Source organism: Vipera ursinii (genome assembly GCF_947247035.1).
Source record: "Vipera ursinii genome assembly, chromosome: 3".
Classification (NCBI taxonomy): Eukaryota; Metazoa; Chordata; class Lepidosauria; order Squamata; family Viperidae; genus Vipera; species Vipera ursinii.
The window spans coordinates 190946428-190965748 of record NC_139516.1 but is presented as its reverse complement, the minus strand read 5'-3'; the positions used below and the strand labels follow the sequence as shown (position 1 = coordinate 190965748).

At 39.8% G+C, this 19321-nt stretch overlaps 1 protein-coding gene across 3 annotated transcripts in view; it reads left to right on the top strand.

Moving 5' to 3' along the window:
- The first annotated feature begins 1990 nt into the window (after positions 1-1990).
- Positions 1991-19321, top strand: part of UBR5 (ubiquitin protein ligase E3 component n-recognin 5) — a 97857-nt gene continuing 80526 nt past the window's right edge. For all 3 annotated transcript variants that reach the window (XM_083358762.1, XM_083358763.1, XM_083358761.1), the window contains exons 1-2: positions 1991-2471; positions 19257-19301. In XM_083358762.1, the coding sequence (XP_083214888.1) occupies positions 2410-2471; positions 19257-19301 (107 nt within the window). In that variant the 5' untranslated portion in view covers positions 1991-2409. The remainder of the gene's footprint in view (positions 2472-19256; positions 19302-19321) is intronic.

Below are 19321 nucleotides of genomic sequence, written 5' to 3'. Positions count from 1 at the left end.
ATCAGGCAATGTTTCATTCTATTCCATTAAGGAACTTCTAAACCTGACAGATGAAGTACACAATATCATTCATATATTTGTGGTAAAAATAATTACTGCTTATGTGTTCTTCCAAATCACAAAATGTTGTTTTCCAAATATAAACCAGAGTCTGTATTTGGTATTCTTTTCAACACAAAAATAAATTAGCTATTTTAAATTTTCAAATACTTTTTGCAAATTTCTTAAGATTTTTAAGCTTAAGGCTCCTTCTTGTGATCTAACCATAGCATAAAACATGCTACATATGTTTAAAGAGTTTCTATTTAAAGTTAGTATTCCATCTTTTGCCTTGATACAAATCTTGCAGAATGGATTAAGATGCCAAAAATGCCACAGGAGACATCCTTTAATTCCTGGAAGTTTTCTACAGATATTCTGCCTTGGCAGTGAGGTAGCTTTTTTTCAAAATGGGTCCCCCCCCCCCCCCAAGCATCTCAATGTATTTAAATGCCATAGGCCATCTAATTGTTTGCCACATCTCAAATTGTATAGATTTGATCCATGGGATTGGAGACCAAGTGGGAAACTCCCCTCTGCCCAAACAGCTGAAATGATAGCTGACAGGGCTAGGCAAGGTAGTAGTGGCAAGCCTCTTTAAATACAAGGTTTCCAATCTCATGGATCAGCTTTGTACAATTAGATTTAGCAGTTATCTCTAAATCTGCACTCCTCCCACTTTTCCTCTCACCTCATCCAACCCTGGTAACTGAGCCTTAGGCTGTTAACGTTGCAAAAGAACTGGGAGGATTTTTAATTCAAGTTCACCCTCAAGCACAGACCCCAGAATAACATCTGGGGTGGCACATTGCTGAGCCAGACCCCACTTTACCAATATAATCTCCCAGCACTTGCCATTTTTGTTGATCTTAATTAACATGCGTTCAATGTAATTTAAGTGATTTTCTTCAGCAAAGTACCAGATCTTGCTACCATGAACTCGATCAACCTCTCAATAAATCTGGTCAGAATTCTGTCCATCACATTCAAAAACAAAAATTTCACGTTTACTTGTGCTTTTTTTTTTTTCATCATTTCAGGTTAGGCCTCTTGAGTTTGGGAAGGACTGGACTGCAACCAGATCCTTACAGCATCCATTACCTTCAAGTAGCACAGCTATTAATATTTGGGAGGATGGGAGCTGCTGTTGAACTTATCTACATACCACCAATATGAAGAAAGATAACTCAGCAGCAATTTGGTTTTTTTTTATCCAGCCTTTATTATTTTTATAAATAACTCGAGGCAGCAAGTATATGTAATGCAAATTCCTATTTTCCCCACAACAGCAACAACAGAAAAATGGATTGCCCAAAGTCACTCAGCTGGCTTCAATGTCTATGGGGAGCCCTGGAACTCAGTCTCCGGATTTCTAAACCAGCACGTTAGCCACTCGCAAACAGGCTCTCTTGTACGGTCGCATATCTGGATGCTCCCCGTTCCTGAAATACAACCGCAAACTCCACAGAGAAAGCAAGTAAGCCAGGGGTCGGCAACCTCGGCTCTTTTATGACTCGTGGACTTCAACTCCCAGAATTCCTGAGCCAGCATAGCTGGCTCAGGAATTCTGGGAGTTGAAGTCCACGAGTCATAAAAGAGCCGAGGTTGCCGACCCCTGAACTAAGCGAAGCCCTTTTTTTTCAGAGGAAAGACTTTCCTGCATGCAGCTACCAAGTGCAGTCTTCTTCTCCCCCCTCCGTCCCATCATGGAACTGCCCAGATAAGCCCTTCCTCTGGATTTCACACAACAGGCTTCAACACCATCGTCTCGGCGCGAAGATAGCAAGCAACCGCCTCTCCTCCCCTCCCCCCCTCCCTCCCCCACGCGGACTCCGAGCAGTCAAAGCTCCGCCCATCTCCGGAGGCTGCACGTACCCCTCCCTAACGCCTCCTCTCTAGAAAGAAAGCAGCACTGCCCCCGCCTAGCCCTTCCTCCCCTTAAAGCTCTTACGTCTGACGTAAGCACGCCGATCCCACTCCCATCAGCCAATCTTTGCCGACTTTACAAGGATACTGCCGGTTCGCTAGTTAGCGAGGACTTTCTATTTGCTGTTGCTCAGGTGACGTCCCACCCCTCCTCTCTGTTCCCGGCGCAGCGGAGGGAGGGAAGCGAGGGGCAGCTTGGAAGTTAAGATGGCGGCTCGTGTGAGAGCGGGGTGCTGAGCGAACCTTTCCCTGCCGTTCTTGCGTCCCGCGCTGCCCGGTCCTTTCTCACTTCCCTCGTGCGGAGCGAAGGCTCCCGAGTGTGACCGCGACACGCTGAAGGAGACGCCAAGTTCCCCCTCGCCCGTCCTTCCTCCCGCTCCCCCTCCATTTCCTCCTTGTGCGCCTGGCCCCTGCCTGCCTCCCTCCAGGGAGGGGGAGCAAAACATGACCTCGATCCACTTCGTGGTGCACCCGCTGCCGGGCACCGAGGACCAGCTCAATGACAGGTGAGGCGGGAGGGGACCCCGGTCGGTGCCCCCCCCGGGGGAGAAGGAGGAGGAGGAGGAGGAGGCGAAGAAGAGGGAGGAGCCCCCCGTGCGTGAGGGGAGGAGCCCCGGTATTTGGGTAGCGAGCGCGGCGGGATGGAGTCGAAACGCCGGGAGGGGGGCCTGGGCGGAGGGAGCCCTTTTCCCCGCGGATTTTAACCCCCGTCTCGTTTCGTCTCGCCCTCTGGAAGCGTTGAAAGCGAGGGCCGCGTGGATGGAGTAGCTGCCCGGTGCCGCCCTTCCCGGGTACGTCGCTTCTTTACGGCGGCTGTTGAGCGAAAAGTTGCAGGGCCGGGCTTGCTTATTTGGGGGCTGAATTCAGCACATCCAGTGGGTTGTGGTTTGGGATCCAAGCGGGAAACGCGGTCGACTAGTTTTGGTTTGGGGCAGGGGTAGGCAACCTCGGCTCTTTTATGACTCGTGGACTTCAACTCCCAGAATTCCTGAGCCAGCTATGCTGGCTCAGGAATTCTGGGAGTTGAAGTCTACGAGTCATAAAAGAGCCGAGGTTGCCGACCCCTGGTTTGGGGGGGATCTGGAAAAGATGGGCTGGATTATAGGTCCTTCCAGATCCTCTCGGCAGTGCTGAAATGGGGCTCGGACAACTTCACATTTTGTATAGATGTGATTGTGAGTACTCTCCTGTTGCCTTGGTTGTCGTGAACATAATATATGCATTTGCAGTCGGATCCCGGAGAGCTTTAGGATCATAATGGATCTTTTATTTCTTGCAGTGTTGCAGATAAGGATCAAAAATCTGTAGCGGCAGGATTTTCTTGACCTTGTTTAGAAGGTTCTGGGATGTTTTTTGTCTCTTCGGTTGAATTTTTAATTTTCCATAATACAGTTTGCAAAGGGTTATATTTTGTATCATAATTTATAGTTAATCTCTGAATGTAATTCAAGTCTTATGTTGGTATCATACAAATACATTTCTACACCTACTGATTTAGGATAGTATAAAAAAGGATACCTGCTATGAGTAACCTGAGATTATGACTGAAACAAAATGAAATGCTGAATGCTGAACGAGAAGCATAGATTAATTGGGGGGGGGGATTGCATCTCATCCATACAGTATGATTGACCATAAACCAGAAAGAGGGTCTATAGTTTAATATGTCTTGATGGGTGTGGTTTCTTTTTGAATGACCTACTGACACATTTTGTACTGCAGTGCCATTTATTGAGAAGAAGGATGCTTCAGGGATTGGCTGGCTACAGCTTCAATATTATTTTTATTGGCATGTTGTTTCTAACATAGACTTGCTGAGTAGTGGAGATAAGAATTTGATAGTGTGAGACCTTTATGAAGCTATTTGATTCTAAAACTCTTCATACTTAAAAAGGACCCTTTGGGTTCTGTGAGAATTTTTGCATAGTTTTTCTTGATTGCCTTTCTAAGGTTCAATTTGTTTTCTAACAGGCTTTTTAATAAAATACAGAAAAATGTAAAGGTTTTTCTTCAGTATATTGTACATTATATCTTTGTAGCACATTCTCCATTTGAGATGAAGCCCGTCTTACAATAACTAATACAGTAGACAGGGAGGTAGAGAGAACCCATTCAAATACTAGTATTTCAAACATGGTGTCATTGTTTTTTTTCCCCCATTTCTCTCTTCACATCTACAAATGTTTAAAAAGAATTTAATTCTTAAGCAGATAATCTTCACTTTTAAACCAAAGCAATTTTTGTATTTTGTCAGTAGGTAATAAGTAAATTACCTGTGATTTACATTGATGTAACTGACTAGATTGTATAAATGTAAAGAATATGTAATAAAAGTTACTTGCTATTGTAATATTAAAACTTTGTAAGATTGTTCTGTTTTTTCAGAGGTAATTGATAATGACATACAGCAGATGTAGTAAAATACATTGTCATGATGTCACAAGAAATGACAAGTGATACAACACTTCATGTATGGAGAGTATTCATTAGTATGGGATGCTTTGCAGCAATATCCTTGAGTTTCCTCTGATTTCTAATTCTAGCTATACTCTTAATAACTATTGACACTGCCTTAATTTGATGATACATGGAGCCCCAAATTAGTGGACTGCATTTTACTCTAAAATGTCATGTGAACTTGGTCTGGGTGATTTAGTTTATAGATCAGGGAATCATGAACCCAATAAATTGTAGAAACTATGATATGTGAACAAAACGTCTTGTGCTTGTTTGCAATATTCCATTCATATTTAGACACAATGGATTAAATCCAGATTAATTAAATTTAATTTCCACTGACAGTGAAAATAGAAGTCATATTTAGTGTTACATTGACTTTAATGAAATCTAATCTTGAGTTACTTTTACAAAACTTGAAATATAAAAATTTGAATGTCATAGACTTTGTTTAAAGAATACAACATATTAAATGAAAACAATATTTCCTGTCAATGGGCTTTAAGAATGGGAATTATAGGATTATAGAAAGGATTTTTTTTAGGTTTATGGAAAATGTATATTCTGAACATTAAAATACGTGTAACAAACAATCTAAAATATCAACTTTTTCTGTTTTGGTTTTCTGGTTTTTTATTTTTATATATAAAATTGGTTTTAAGATATACAGTATAGAAATGTTTAAAATAAACAAATAATGTCCATATTGAATGTTTATGTTACAATTTGCAATCTTTGCAGGATTGCTGCTGTAATTCCCCTGAAATATATGGAGAATATATTATATTGTTATATGTCTTTTCCTCTCTCTTCAAAAAATAGATACATTGGTCCAGATTTAAATATAATTACCCCATTTACCTCAAGAAACTCTGAATTCAATATATAGACATAAATCACACTTTTAATAATAGTCATCTAACAAATATTATAACTTTGAAATTATCCAGTTTGACTGGTATGGCTCAGTTTATTATATCAGAATGTCCATTGTTTTTAAAATGTAATAAAAGTGCTGAAGATAGTGAAAATCTTTTGTATAAAATTTTCTTCTGTATCTATATTCTTAACTGATATTCATGTTTTTTAAGCAGTGTATGGATATGGCTTGAGAGTGCATTTAACTTGGCATAATGAGTAGATAAGTAAGTGAACAGGAATCACATTGACCTGGGAAATTTCTACTCTTGTTTATTATATGATTAATCTTCAATCTTCATGTAGTTATCTTTGGAACTTTTATATTTTGCTGACATTTTTATTTCATTGTGACATCCAAAATTAAAAAACATAGACACATGGTTGAGTTAACACATAATGCTAAGTGATGATGTGGTTGGTTTATTTTATACCTTAGTGTGTTATGTGACCCTGCTCAGTATTTTAAAATAGGTCTTGTAGTATTGTATTATTGTTTTCAAAGCTTTATATATGACTATGATCCATTATTTTTCAATGGCCTTGTAGGCATTAAAATATACAATTTCTTTCCCCCAACTCAAAAATCAGGGAATCAGGATTTATTACTTCCCTCTGTATTACAGGCATCATTCTGTAATGCAATTCTCTATTTGGTAATAAAGGCTATACATTGTTATTTTGATGTATTTTGGAAAAGCATGGAATATTTCAGAAATGCAGTGAAAAAAGAATCTGGATTTCTACCCATGTGCAGAGTAGTTGGGAATTTTCTCCACAGACTAAATGTCATGAATATCCCTTCTGAATGGGAAGGAAATTAGAGCAAAATATTTAATGTAGCATGACAAATTGTAAACTTGTATATAAGATATTTTGGTTAAAGCTGCGTATAACAACAGCAGCAACAACAACAACAACAGTTGGAAGGGACCTTGGAGGTCATCTAGTCCAACCCCCTGCTCAGGCAGGCAAACTTACACCATTTCAGACAAATGGTTGTCCAGTCTCTTCTTAAAAACTTCCAATATTGGAGCATTCACAAATTCTGGAGGCAGGTTGTTCCATTGATTACTTGTTCTGTCAGGAAATTTCTCCTTAGTTAAAATAAAATAATAAAATAATTAGCTTTTGTAAGGAGTTTAATATGCATTATTGCTTAAAAATAGTGAATTCCTTAAAAAAATTATGAAGCGAGAAATCTTGGTTTCTTCTACTTGTCGTCTTAGGCTCTTAGGTGTGGCTAATATGAGTAAATGAAATTGTAATATTTTCCCCTAAATAGTGCTAATCCCATGATAACAGAAGGCAGGGTTGTTGTAGTTTCCTGACCCTCACCTTAGCTGTAGCCAGGATAACCATTGGTGGGGATTATGAGGGACATAATTGCTTACATTGCCCTAAAAGTTATTCTAAATAAAAACATAATTCCCATAAAAATAAAGAAAATCTAGTTGTTAAAGACAAGGATTTAAAAAAAAAGATGTAACTCAAATCTGACTTAGTAGTAAAACTGCTCAAAAACAAACAGCAAAAGTGGGTAATTAAAAGGTGTAAGAAAATAAAACTGGTTCTTGCACAGTGCTGAAAATAACCAGGTAGGCACCAAGTGGACTTTCTTAAAGGTGTTTCCAGTTGAAGCTACCCTGAATGGGTAACTTGCTGAACTTTGGAACAGATCTTGGGAATTGTTCAAGTTACCGGATTTATCAGGTTATTCATCAGCATGGCCTAAGTCAGTGATGGCGAACCTTTTAGAGACCGAGTGCTCAAACTGCAACCCAAACCCACTTATGTATCGTCGGGTGCCGGGTGGGTGTGGCCAATTGTATGGGCATGGCGCATTGCATGGGCGTGGCTGCGGTGGTAATGGCAGACTGGGTGGGACTAAAAACGTCAATCATTTCTAACTTTGCAAGATCTTTTTTTTCCCCACAAGAAGTTGAAATTGATTGATTGAACCTTTTTTTTTGGCACATGGAGGCCTAAAGCGAAAAGGTTTTATAAAACCCAGCTGAAGGCCTAGGACTGGAGTGACACCGCCCGTGCCCACAGAGAAGGCTCTGTGGCACGCGTGCCATAGGTTCGCCACCACGGGCTTAAGTGCTTCTGGATTTGTGCTTAGCCTTCATACAGTAGGTTTCTAGAAGCTAGAGAAATTCTGAATCATTTTTGAAGCTCAGTACTGTTTCTCTTCTCTCCCCCCCATCCTTTTAAGTAGCTATGTGGTGATATTTGAATATTAAAAATAGACTGTCTTGGTAACGTATTTATCATGTCAGAGTGTACTGGAAGCGAATAATAAAAGGAGCATTTCTTTTTGAATCTTCAGTACAGCAATAGACACACATATTTTGTTTCATCAAAGTCATATTCTTGTGGATTGGTTTTACTTATTTTAAGTCCAAGGAATTAAAATATCTTCAAAACAGGCATTTTCAAAACATATCCTTTTTTGTGACAAGTCTGAGTGGTTAAGTAATACTGAAAGAGTTACTTAACAGGAATCCTGAAATAATATTTTGTTCTATGTAAAATAAAATTCTTCTAATTTGGTTAGGAAAAAAATGCATTTTTCATGTGGTTATGTTAAATACTTCACTGTTGCATATTACTTACTTGCTTTTGCCCACTTTTATTTTAAATTTAGCTTGTGAGGCTAAAATTTGATCAGTTAATACTCAATTGTCCCTGCAATTATTTTCAAGCAGCAAAGCACCAAGAGCCTTGGTGGAGCAGTGGGCTAATGGCTTAAACACCAGCTGCCTGCAATTAGTACAGGTTCCCATCCCACCAGGCTCAAGGTTGACTCAGCCTTCCATCCTTCCGAGGTAGGTAAAATGAGGACCCAGATTGTTGGGGGCAATAAGCTGACTTTGTAATAATGCCGCTTGGTGGGGGGGCTGAAAGCCCTAATAAGCAGGCATATACATAGAATGAAGGCTATTGCTAAGCAAATTGATTTGTGCTTAGATTGTAAGCCACTCTGAGTCTTCGGAGAAGGGCGGGATATAAATGGGATTTAAAAAAAATATTGGTTTGGACTACTGTGTTGGATTTTCTCATTAATGAAACATCAAATAAATTTGATCCAGTGTACTGCAGCTCAGCAGCTCTCATTTTCCTGTTTTCTAACTTATTTTCATTTACAGTAATATACCAAGCTATTGTGAGGTATACAAAAATGTTTGTATTTATTTTATATTCTCATTTAGCTTATCACCGGCTGAATCAGAAAATGTAAGTTGGAAGTTGCATGCCTTGACTGAGTGACTTTGACAGTGACCTGGAAGAAATTTGAGAGAATCTCAGAAACCTTGGTTAATTTTTGGTGATAATAGTTCTTTCATAGCAGCTTTTTAAAATTTTGTGATATGACTTAGTCCAGGGAAAACCTAAATGTGGTCTCCATTGTATTAATGCTTTTGTGTTTGTGTAATATATATTTGAACTCCTGCAAAATAAAAACATCCCAAATGCAACAATATAAAGTAAAAGAGTGAAATCATGAAAGTATTATTATTAATTTAATTTAAAAAGGTACCCTAATTACATTTCACTGTCCCTGCATTCATTAAAAAAACCTTCAGAAGAGCTGTACTTTAACCAGCTTCTAGAAGGTCCTCAGGATTGTGGCAATACTCACTTTCTCTGGAAAACTGTTTCATAAAATGGGAGGGCCCCCCATGTTTTTGGGTGGCTATACTAAACTGTCAGCAGTTCTTTTTTTTAAAGAAAATTTTATTGGTTTTCTAGCTTTACATTTAAATATTTGAAAAGCAATGTGATGGCTGAGTTGGTCAATAATTCAATAACATGCAAATATCTCTAGTGCAGATCTCAAAATATTACATTAAATGTTTCCTCTTTCCCCCCTTTGTATTTACTGTCTCTTATTTAAATTAGTACAATTCTTTTTATATAAATTAAAAAAAATAACTTACTTACATTTATCAATAATTTTTAGTTTATACATATCCTAGTTATTTCAACATTCAGTCTTTTTAGACAGTCAATATCCTGGTTAATTTTTCCCAGTTTTGAATTTCCCACTAATACTTACATTTAACATTTAATATTTATAAATAACCCCAATTTCCTTCATCACAATTCATTACAAGATCTAATGTTCAGGATACACATATATTTGAATTCTCACCATCTTACATCAACTAATTAATAATACAATATAGTATTCTTATTTTCTAATAATTTCCAGATATCTTAAATTTAGTAACCAAGATTCTTTCTATTTCAACATTTAATACTTCTTGTCTTTTTCTCTTAATATCTATTATCTTATATTTAAGCTAGTAATTTTTATTATTACCACTAAATAGAAACACATTTGTTACATTCATCGATGGATTTTTAGCTTATGTGTATCTTAATTGACGGGACGTGGTGGCTTAGTGGGTTAGGATGCTGAGCTTGTCGATCAGAAGGTCAGCAGTTTAGCAGGTCGAATCCTGAGTGCCGCGTAATAGAGTGAGCACGTTACTTGTCCCAGCTTCTGCCAACCTAGCAGTTCGAAAGCACGTAAAAATGCAAGTAGAAAAATAGGGACCACTCCAGTGGGAAGCATTCTGTGCGCCTTTGGCGTCTAGTCATGCTGGCCACATGACCATGGAGACGTCCTCAGACAAGCGCTGGCTCTTCGGCTTTGAAACGGAGATGAGCACCGGTCCTTAGAGTCGGAAACGACTAGCACGCATGTGTGTGGGAACTTTACCTTTACCTATATCTTAATTACCTTTACATTTAACCTTTATAAGCAACTCAGTATTCCAATTTAACTTTATATTTTTACTTCTAAGTTTTAGATGACCAAAGTCTTCTTTATCTCAACTCATAACAATATCTAATATTCAAAGTACACATCTTATCTATTTGAAGATATTCTATTTTAATTCTCACGAGTAGGTCAAAACCCCAATTTTTTCCAGTCTTATTCTGGCTTTCTTTCTTTGCCAAATCGTCTTCCATTTCCATGCTTTTAAATCATCAATCAAATCTCCCTGTGTTGTTATGTATATTGTTTGACGTAGAAAAAACCATCCTGTCAGCAGTTCTTCCTATGCAGTTTATTGGTCAATTCTGTTTACCAAGTTATATAAGGCTTTAAAGTTTAAAGCCAGCACTTAAAATTGGGCCTAAAAACTTACTGTCTCAGGAGGCTCTGCGAATCTAGATGGAAGGAACAGATTTAAACTAGTAAAATTGAATAGCTGTTTTGGGGCTTTTTTCCTCTTTTTGATTAGGGTAGCATTTTCCCAGATGGGATCCTCTACACCAGGGGTGTCAAACTCACAACGTCATGTGATGTGTCGCGACGTATTGCAACTTTTTTTCAATTGCCGGCAATGGGGTGGACACAGTTTTGGCATGACGCATCCGCCCATGGGCCAGCAGTTTGACACCCTGCTCTACACCCTGGGCTCCTGCTCAAAGAGCAGGTAGCAGTCTTGGCTAGGAGAACCATTGTGCATATCCATCTTGTGTGCCAATCGCACCCATAGATCAGGAACCCTTAATGTTCTCCACTTATGACCAGTCATTTGACAACCGTTCAAAGTTATGATGGTTTCAGAAAGGGTAGTTTATGCCCATAAAGCACTTCCAGCTGTCATAAAATGTCACCCTCCAGTGGTCACATGACTGAAATTTGGGTGTTTGGCAGCTGGCTTGCATTTATGACTGGTTGTAGCATATGGCAGTAACTGGACTTTTTGTGACTTTGTGACAGCAAAAAATGGATTTGCTTAGCAACTGCCATAAAAATGTTTAAAAAATTCAGGTCTGGTCACATGGCCTCCTCAACTTATGACCACAATAACTTATGAAATTTCAGATCCAAATTGTTGTGAGCTGTACTGATTTTTTGTTGTCTTCCATCTGAATTACAGGGAGTGCAGAATTATTAGGCAAATGAGTATTTTGACCACATCATCCTCTTTATGCATATTGTCTTACTCCAAGCTGTATAGGCTCGAAAGCCTACTACCAATTAAGCATATTAGGTGATGTGCATCTCTGTAATGAGAAGGGGTGTGGTCTAATGACATCAACACCCTGTATCAGGTGTGCATAATTATTAGGCAACTTCCTTTCCTTTGGCAAAATGGGTCAAAAGAATGACTTGACAGGCTCAGAAAAGTCAAAAATAGTGAGATATCTTGCAGAGGGATGCAGCACTCTTAAAATTGCAAAGCTTCTGAAGCGTGATCATCGAACAATCAAGCGTTTCATTCAAAATAGTCAACAGGGTCGCAAGAAGCGTGTGGAGAAACCAAGGCGCAAAATAACTGCCCATGAACTGAGAAAAGTCAAGCGTGCAGCTGCCAAGATGCCACTTGCCACCAGTTTGGCCATATTTCAGAGCTGCAACATCACTGGAGTGCCCAAAAGCACAAGGTGTGCAATACTCAGAGACATGGCCAAGGTAAGAAAGGCTGAAAGACGACCACCACTGAACAAGACACACAAGCTGAAACGTCAAGACTGGGCCAAGAAATATCTCAAGACTGATTTTTCTAAGGTTTTATGGACTGATGAAATGAGAGTGAGTCTTGATGGGCCAGATGGATGGGCCCGTGGCTGGATTGGTAAAGGGCAGAGAGCTCCAGTCCGACTCAGACGCCAGCAAGGTGGAGGTGGAGTACTGGTTTGGGCTGGTATCATCAAAGATGAGCTTGTGGGGCCTTTTCGGGTTGAGGATGGAGTCAAGCTCAACTCCCAGTCCTACTGCCAGTTTCTGGAAGACACCTTCTTCAAGCAGTGGTACAGGAAGAAGTCTGCATCCTTCAAGAAAAACATGATTTTCATGCAGGACAATGCTCCATCACACGCGTCCAAGTACTCCACAGCGTGGCTGGCAAGAAAGGGTATAAAAGCAGGAAATCTAATGACATGGCCTCCTTGTTCACCTGATCTGAACCCCATTGAGAACCTGTGGTCCATCATCAAATGTGAGATTTACAAGGAGGGAAAACTACACCTCTCTGAACAGTGTCTGGGAGGCTGTGGTTGCTGCTGCACGCAATGTTGATGGTGAACAGATCAAAACACTGACAGAATCCATGGATGGCAGGCTTTTGAGTGTCCTTGCAAAGAAAGGTGGCTATATTGGTCACTGATTTGTTTTTGTTATGTTTTTGAATGACAGAAATGTATATTTGTGAATGTTGAGATGTTATATTGGTTTCACTGGTAAAAATAAATAATTGAAATGGGTATATATTTGTTTTTTGTTAAGTTGCCTAATAATTATGCACAGTAATAGTCACCTGCACACACAGATATCCCCCTAAAATAGCTATAACGAAAAACAAACTAAAAACTACTTCCAAAAATATTCAGCTTTGATATTAATGAGTTTTTTGGGTTCATTGAGAACATGGTTGTTGTTCAATAATAAAATTAATCCTCAAAAATACAACTTGCCTAATAATTCTGCACTCCCTGTATTGCAGTGCAGTCTATGGCTGCCCTTGAAGCTACAGCTGATCTAGAATGAAGTGGTATCACAGTAGTGACAGGCATGCCTTGATAGGTCTTAATATCTCTATTTTGCAAGATAATAGTGTTTCCTATTGAATTTCTGGGTGCAGTTCAAGATGCTGGTTGCCTCTACAAAGCCCTTCATGGACCAATGCCAAGTTGCAAGATAACCTGTCTCCAGTTATTTCTGTCTGTTTTATGAGATTTGACGGGGTGGGTAGGCTCTGTGTCCCTTCTATCAAAGAACATTACCTGATGAAGCCCAGGAAACAGATTTTCTCTGTCACTGCATCTACTCTATGCATTAGAACTAGAGGTGACATGATAGCAGTGTTCCAGTATCTTAAGGGGCTGCCACAAAGAAGAGGGGCTCAGCCTATTTTCCAAAGCACCTGAAGGCAGGACAAGAAGCAATAGATGGAAACTAGTCAAGGAGATATCCAACCTATAAATAAGGAGAAATTTCCTGACAATGAGAACAATTAATCAATAGAATGGCTTGCCTTCAGAAGTTGCAAATTCTCTTATCACTGGAGGTTTTTAAGAAGAGAGTGGACAACCACTTGTCTGAAATGGAATAGGGTCTCCTGCTTGAGCTAGGGGTTGGACTAAAAGACTTCCAAGGTCTCTTCTGTTATTCTTGTATTCTATGGTAGGAATTGCTAATCCCCATTCGGAACTCAGTTGTGGAAGTGGTGGGCGAGCATGTGTGAAACTGCATTTATGAAAGTGGCACGCACATGCACACACAAAACCATTCCTTCCTCCCCGTTGCCTCTGCTGGTCCGTCAAGCTGGAAAGGTTGGGGAATGCTGTTCTATGGAACAGCAACTCTTCTGAGATTCATATTATGGTGACCTTGCTGGTTTTTTGTAAGGTGCTAAGACCTGGTTCTCCCCTGGCCTGTGCACCAGGATACATAGGTAAGGCTGTCTTCAACAACTAGCTTGTGTAGCCTATGAAATATCTAAGCATAATACGTTGTTTTAATTGTTTTTGATTATTTATGATCGTTTGAAATTCATTGTTAGCTCCATAGGGCAGGTGAACAGTCATATAAGTGACATAAATAGTAAATAACTACTATAAATGTAGTTCAATTCCAGAATCTCGTAACTTTATTTTTTCCTCAGTTGAGATTGATTAGATTAATTGAGAGGTCCTAAAAATGTAAGCTTTTACGAACTCAAAAGCTCTTTATTCAGTAAGATGAGATAAAAGTAAACTGAAGGGGAGGAGGGGAGAGAATGACTTGTATTGTGAATTCTGCAATAGTAAATCTTAGGATAGAAACAAAAATTAACTTAAATCTGTGGTTGTAAAAAGCTGTTGGAAGGAAGAAATAAACTGGAATTGAAAATATCAGATCCAGTTCCTTAGAGGAGACACAGGTGCTTTACTAGGTAGAAAATAGAAGTCTTCAGCTAGCATACAGAGTACTAGATTTTCCCATCCTAAGGGAGTCCCCTTTGATAGGACACCTGTTGATTCAGAGTAGTAGATCTTGTAGCCCGGGGAGAAGGATGTTGACATCTTTGGGCAGATGTTCAACAACCTACTCCAACAGAGACAGCTACAAGCTGGTACTACCTTCAGGAGCCTCTCTCCTAATAAGTGCTTTCATTTACCTTTAGAACATTCTCACAAAATCGGTTCATTTTAGTTCTGAGTAAATTTGCCCTAACATTTATATTTCTAATTTCTTTAGTCCTTTTTCTTTTAAAAACTATAGATGTTTATACAGGTAGCTCTCAGTTTATAATATCACTTATGACCGGAATTGCTATACATCAGTGACAGGTGTATGTTATACTCCAGGAGATGGTGTTAATTGATATCTTAGAGATAAATTTGGGAAAATGTGGTCAATGCTCAGAATGAATGCAATCTAGAGAAAAAAATTCTTGTAGTAAATGACATGATTGGTTGGGTGGCAAGAAGATAAGAGAGTCCGGAAAAGGGGATAGATCATTCACAAAGATTGGGAATTGTGGCTTGGAAAGTGTTTAGCAAAAGGTTTATTTCTACTACATAGTTTAAGAATAAGTCAATTTACTTGTACTTAAGGCAAAAGAATCAGCATAACATCTAATAGCATGCTCCATATAATATTAATGGTGAAATAATGACATTAGGGACGTGGTGGCTTAGTGGGTTAGGACACTGAGCTTGTTGATCAGATGGTCGGCAGTTTGGCGGGTCGAATCCTGAATGCCACGTAACAGAGTAAGTGCCTGTTACTCGTCCCAGCTTCTGCCAACCTAGCAGTTCGAAAGCACGTAAAAATGCAAGTAGAAAAATAGGGACTACTCCGGTGGGAAGGTAACAGCGTTCCGTGCGCCTTTGGTGTCTAGTCATGCTGGCCACATGACCACGGAGACGTCCTTGGACAAGCGCTGGCTCTTCGGCTTTGAAACGGAGATGAGCACTGGCCCCTAGAGGTGGAAGCGACTAGCACGCATGTGCGTGGGAACCTGTACCTTTACCTAATGAGACATTTGGTGAAGGATGCAAGAGGGATGATAGATTTTGTCTGGAATGGTATACTATATAGTAGGGGTCCCCAACCTGTGCGGTGCAGTCCACTACTGGGCCGTGGCCTGCTGACCACTAGGCCACAGGGCAGACTGGCCAGTGTGCGCACGTGTGCATACACACACACCCAGTCACACTAGCGCTGCAGGGAGCGAAAACGGGACACCGCTGCACCCCGGGGCACAAAAATGGGACACCGCTGCATCTCAGGGCACGAAAACAGGATTCTGCTGCGCCTCAGACTGTGAAAACAGGATGCTGCCGCACCTTGGGCAGTGAAAATGATGCCGCTGTGCCACGGGGCGCAAAAATGGCACCACACTGTGCAAGAATGGGGCAGGCTGGTGAGTATCACATGGGCGCTAGGACTGCCCCATTTGTGTCACGTGCGTGCTCGTGGCCCCATTCATGCATCATGTAAAATGCTGCCCCCTTCCTTTCCCTCGGATCCGCCAACCGAGAAATGACCTCTGCTATAGAGTCTTCTGTTTGAGCAGGGGTTTGGACTATAAGATCTCCACAGACCCAACTATGTTGTTCTGTATTTTGAAAGTGAGATGTACCATTTTTTGATAGCATCAAAATTGGCTCTTGGGTTGGAGAAAAGTTAGAACAAAGACTGAAAGTAGAAATATGGAAGAAAGAGGAAGAACAAATACTGAATGAAAGAGTTCATTTTCCATCAGAATAAATGGAAATGGAATGGAAAGGAAAATGGATAGGCAGTGAATATATGAACTGGTTGGAATAGACTAAAGAAATGGTATCAAGTGCCACATAAGCATATGGAGAAACACTAATGGGCATTATGGAAAATGATGCTTGGGGGAAGTGTGGGAGAGGAAAAAATGCATGTAAAAGAATGATGCAAAAAATCAGAAATACAAAAAAATAATGCATAACTATTGCAGAGAATGTCAGCAAAGAGAACAAATATTTATGAATGAAGGCATATCCCAGGACTGACCGAGATTGAATCCTGCAGAACAACTATTGATATTGAAATAGACGTAGAAAAATGCAGAGCAGTTTGATGGAAATAAAAATTATTTTGGAAATGAAGAGGGCTAAAGAAAGACATCAAATAGATAGAATGGAATTTTTAAAAAACAGGAAATTATTTGGGGTAAAAATTAAGGAAATCTTGGGAGCACATGTGAAATTCTGGAAAACAAATACAGGTAGTCCTCAAGTTATGACCACTTGTTCATCAATCATTCAAAATTACAACAGAGCTGAAAGAAAGACTTATGACTTGTCCATGAAGTTGCAACTGTTACAGCTTCTCCAGGATTGTGTGATTGCTTTGTGGTTGTTCGAATACCAAGAAAAGGTAATAAGGAAGCTGGTATTACAAGTTGTTCCTGTAAGTCACTCCAAGCAATTTTTCTTTTGAGCTCCACTGTGGAGTACAAGATCATGAGAGCAGCCAGAATTGCCCTCTCTAAGTGATGCATTCACATAACGTGGTGTGCAACTGCATCACTTTACGATGGCAATCTCTGTCCCAGTTGCCATTGTAACCCGAGGACTATCTATAAATGACAGTGACCAAGTGAAAAATCTGTGAATAGAAAATTAATTTAAAGCGCTAAATGAATGTTGAAAAATCCCAGGGATCTCACCCTCTGTAGCAACCCCATCTTCCTACACTCAGTGGTGTGGGTGGCCCCCCTGCCCCCCGTGGCCTGTGTACCCCACTGCTCACTTGTGGCCTTTGCTGGTCTGTCTATGCTCTCCAGAGCTCCCTTGTGCCTCTGCCAGCTCGCTTGTGGCATTCTTCCACCCTCCCATGACATCCGTGCACCCCTCTGTGCTCCTTATCCAAAACTTCCGCCCCTTCCCACTTAGCCCATGTGGTCCCTGGGTTATGACAAGAACCAGGGCTGCTGGGATTGCCATTGCTAGATGATGTGCTCACATGATGTTGCGTTTTATGTCCACATCACTTAGCGACATCAGTCTCTGTCCCAATTTCTGGTGTAACCCAAGGATTACCTGTATGATTGTCCAAGTAAAATTCAGTAAATAGAAAATTCTTTAAAAACACTAGTTGAATGTTGAAAATTGGAAAGCTTCCAGATATAAATGATGTAACTGAAAAACTAAAAATAAAAAACTAGTTTGCTGATGGAATCTCAAGTCTGTTCACTTTCTTTAAATCAACAAATATATAATAAACACAATATTCCCATGTTTTGTGCATATGTTGTGTTGGTGAATGATTTGTTGATGAATGCAGTAAGAGAGAGACGATGGAACTAGAGAATGCCTGTTAATAAATGGAATGCTTAGCAGATGATTTCAGCATTGAGCAGGAAATAAGATTTGGTTGTGCAGTGTCATATTGGCTGTTTAATATATGTAGGGATAAATACATACAAATGTTTGTGACTCTTAAGTTGTTTTAGTCGCACACACACACACACAAACTAAGTTTGGATTGTGGATGATGCTATACTGTTGGCTGAGAATCTGAATGATTTGCAGTAATATTAGATTGTATGGTGTAAAACAGCATGTGCCTAGAAAATAATTTATTGAAGACCAAAGTAATTGTGTTTGATAATGAAAATGGAATATATAACTCTAGTTTTTTTTTTTACAAAAAATACATATTAGAATACAGCATAGAGTTTATATAAAGATAAAAATAAATATGGAAAATTTAGGATGTATAAATGCTCTCAGAAGGGTAGTAGATAGTATGTGATCTGTAGTGGGTAATGGATTAATGTCAAAAGAATAATTTAAGCAGTATATGAAGCAGTGCATGGACGTGATAGAAGCAAGGATGCTTGCTAGACTAAACTGGTACAAGAGGTACAGTAAAAGTTGTTTGGGTAACCTGATTTTAACAATTTTTTTCCTTATGCCTTAATTTATTTGGCTGGCTACTTCTTAATCCTTTTTTGTTCTTTACAGAAAGTTCCTTGCTTTGAAAGGGAATGATTGGTTGATGTGTGTGTATTTATGTACACTATATAAACATATAAACAACTTAGTACAAGTGATTTGTTCTAATTTTGTTACCAGGATACCTGTTAAGCTACAGTTCTGCCTTATACAGATAGATCTCGACTTATGACTTTCATTCAGTGAACATTCGATATTAAAAACAGACTAACAAATCATCCTCGAAGTTATGGCCGTTGCAATGCTCCTGCAGTCATGTGATTACAATTCAGGTGCTTGGCAGCCCCACTGCAACTCCCTTTCCCCAACTGTCTCTCCCTATTTATACCCTTTTGGCTGCCTGCCCCTGCCTTTTGGGTAGGAAGGAGCCCCAGAACCGTGTGGCTCTGGGACAGCTTTCTATGCCCTGGGAAGCTCAGTCTGTCCCAGCAAGCACCAGGATTCGTTTGCTCCTCCGAAAGTGCCAGATTGGTTCACTCCCCACTTGCCTTCTCTTCCAGTTCACTGCACCAACCTTCTCCTTCATGCCCAGCCACCGTGGCTGAAGTAGAAAAGTGCCTGGCTCCTTTTGCTGACTTCCTTTTCAGACCCAGCTTCAGTGGGGAATATTCTACATGTGGTCCCTGAGCCTTTTGTTAAGCAATGCTGCTTTCATAAAAGTTGTGCTAACTTCAGTACATCTTCGAAAGGGTGCTACAGCTTGCTGTGGAGAGCTTTGGAAAACTCTGATGATGGCCTGTGATTTTCAGTTAACGACTGCAGTAGAGAGTGATGGAATTGTGGTTGCTTAAGTAAAGCAGTCACATGTCGTCTTGCTGTATAACCACATCACTTAGAGATTGAAATTCTGGTCTCAATTGTGGTCATCAGTTGAGGACTGCTTGTAAGGTTTCAGAAAGCACATAAAATGTGTTTGATTAATATATGCTTACATTTGCTAAAATATGTATTGTTTCCTCTTACAGGTTAAGAGAAGTTTCAGAAAAGCTCAACAAGTACAACTTAAATAGGTGAGAAATCTTCACTGTTG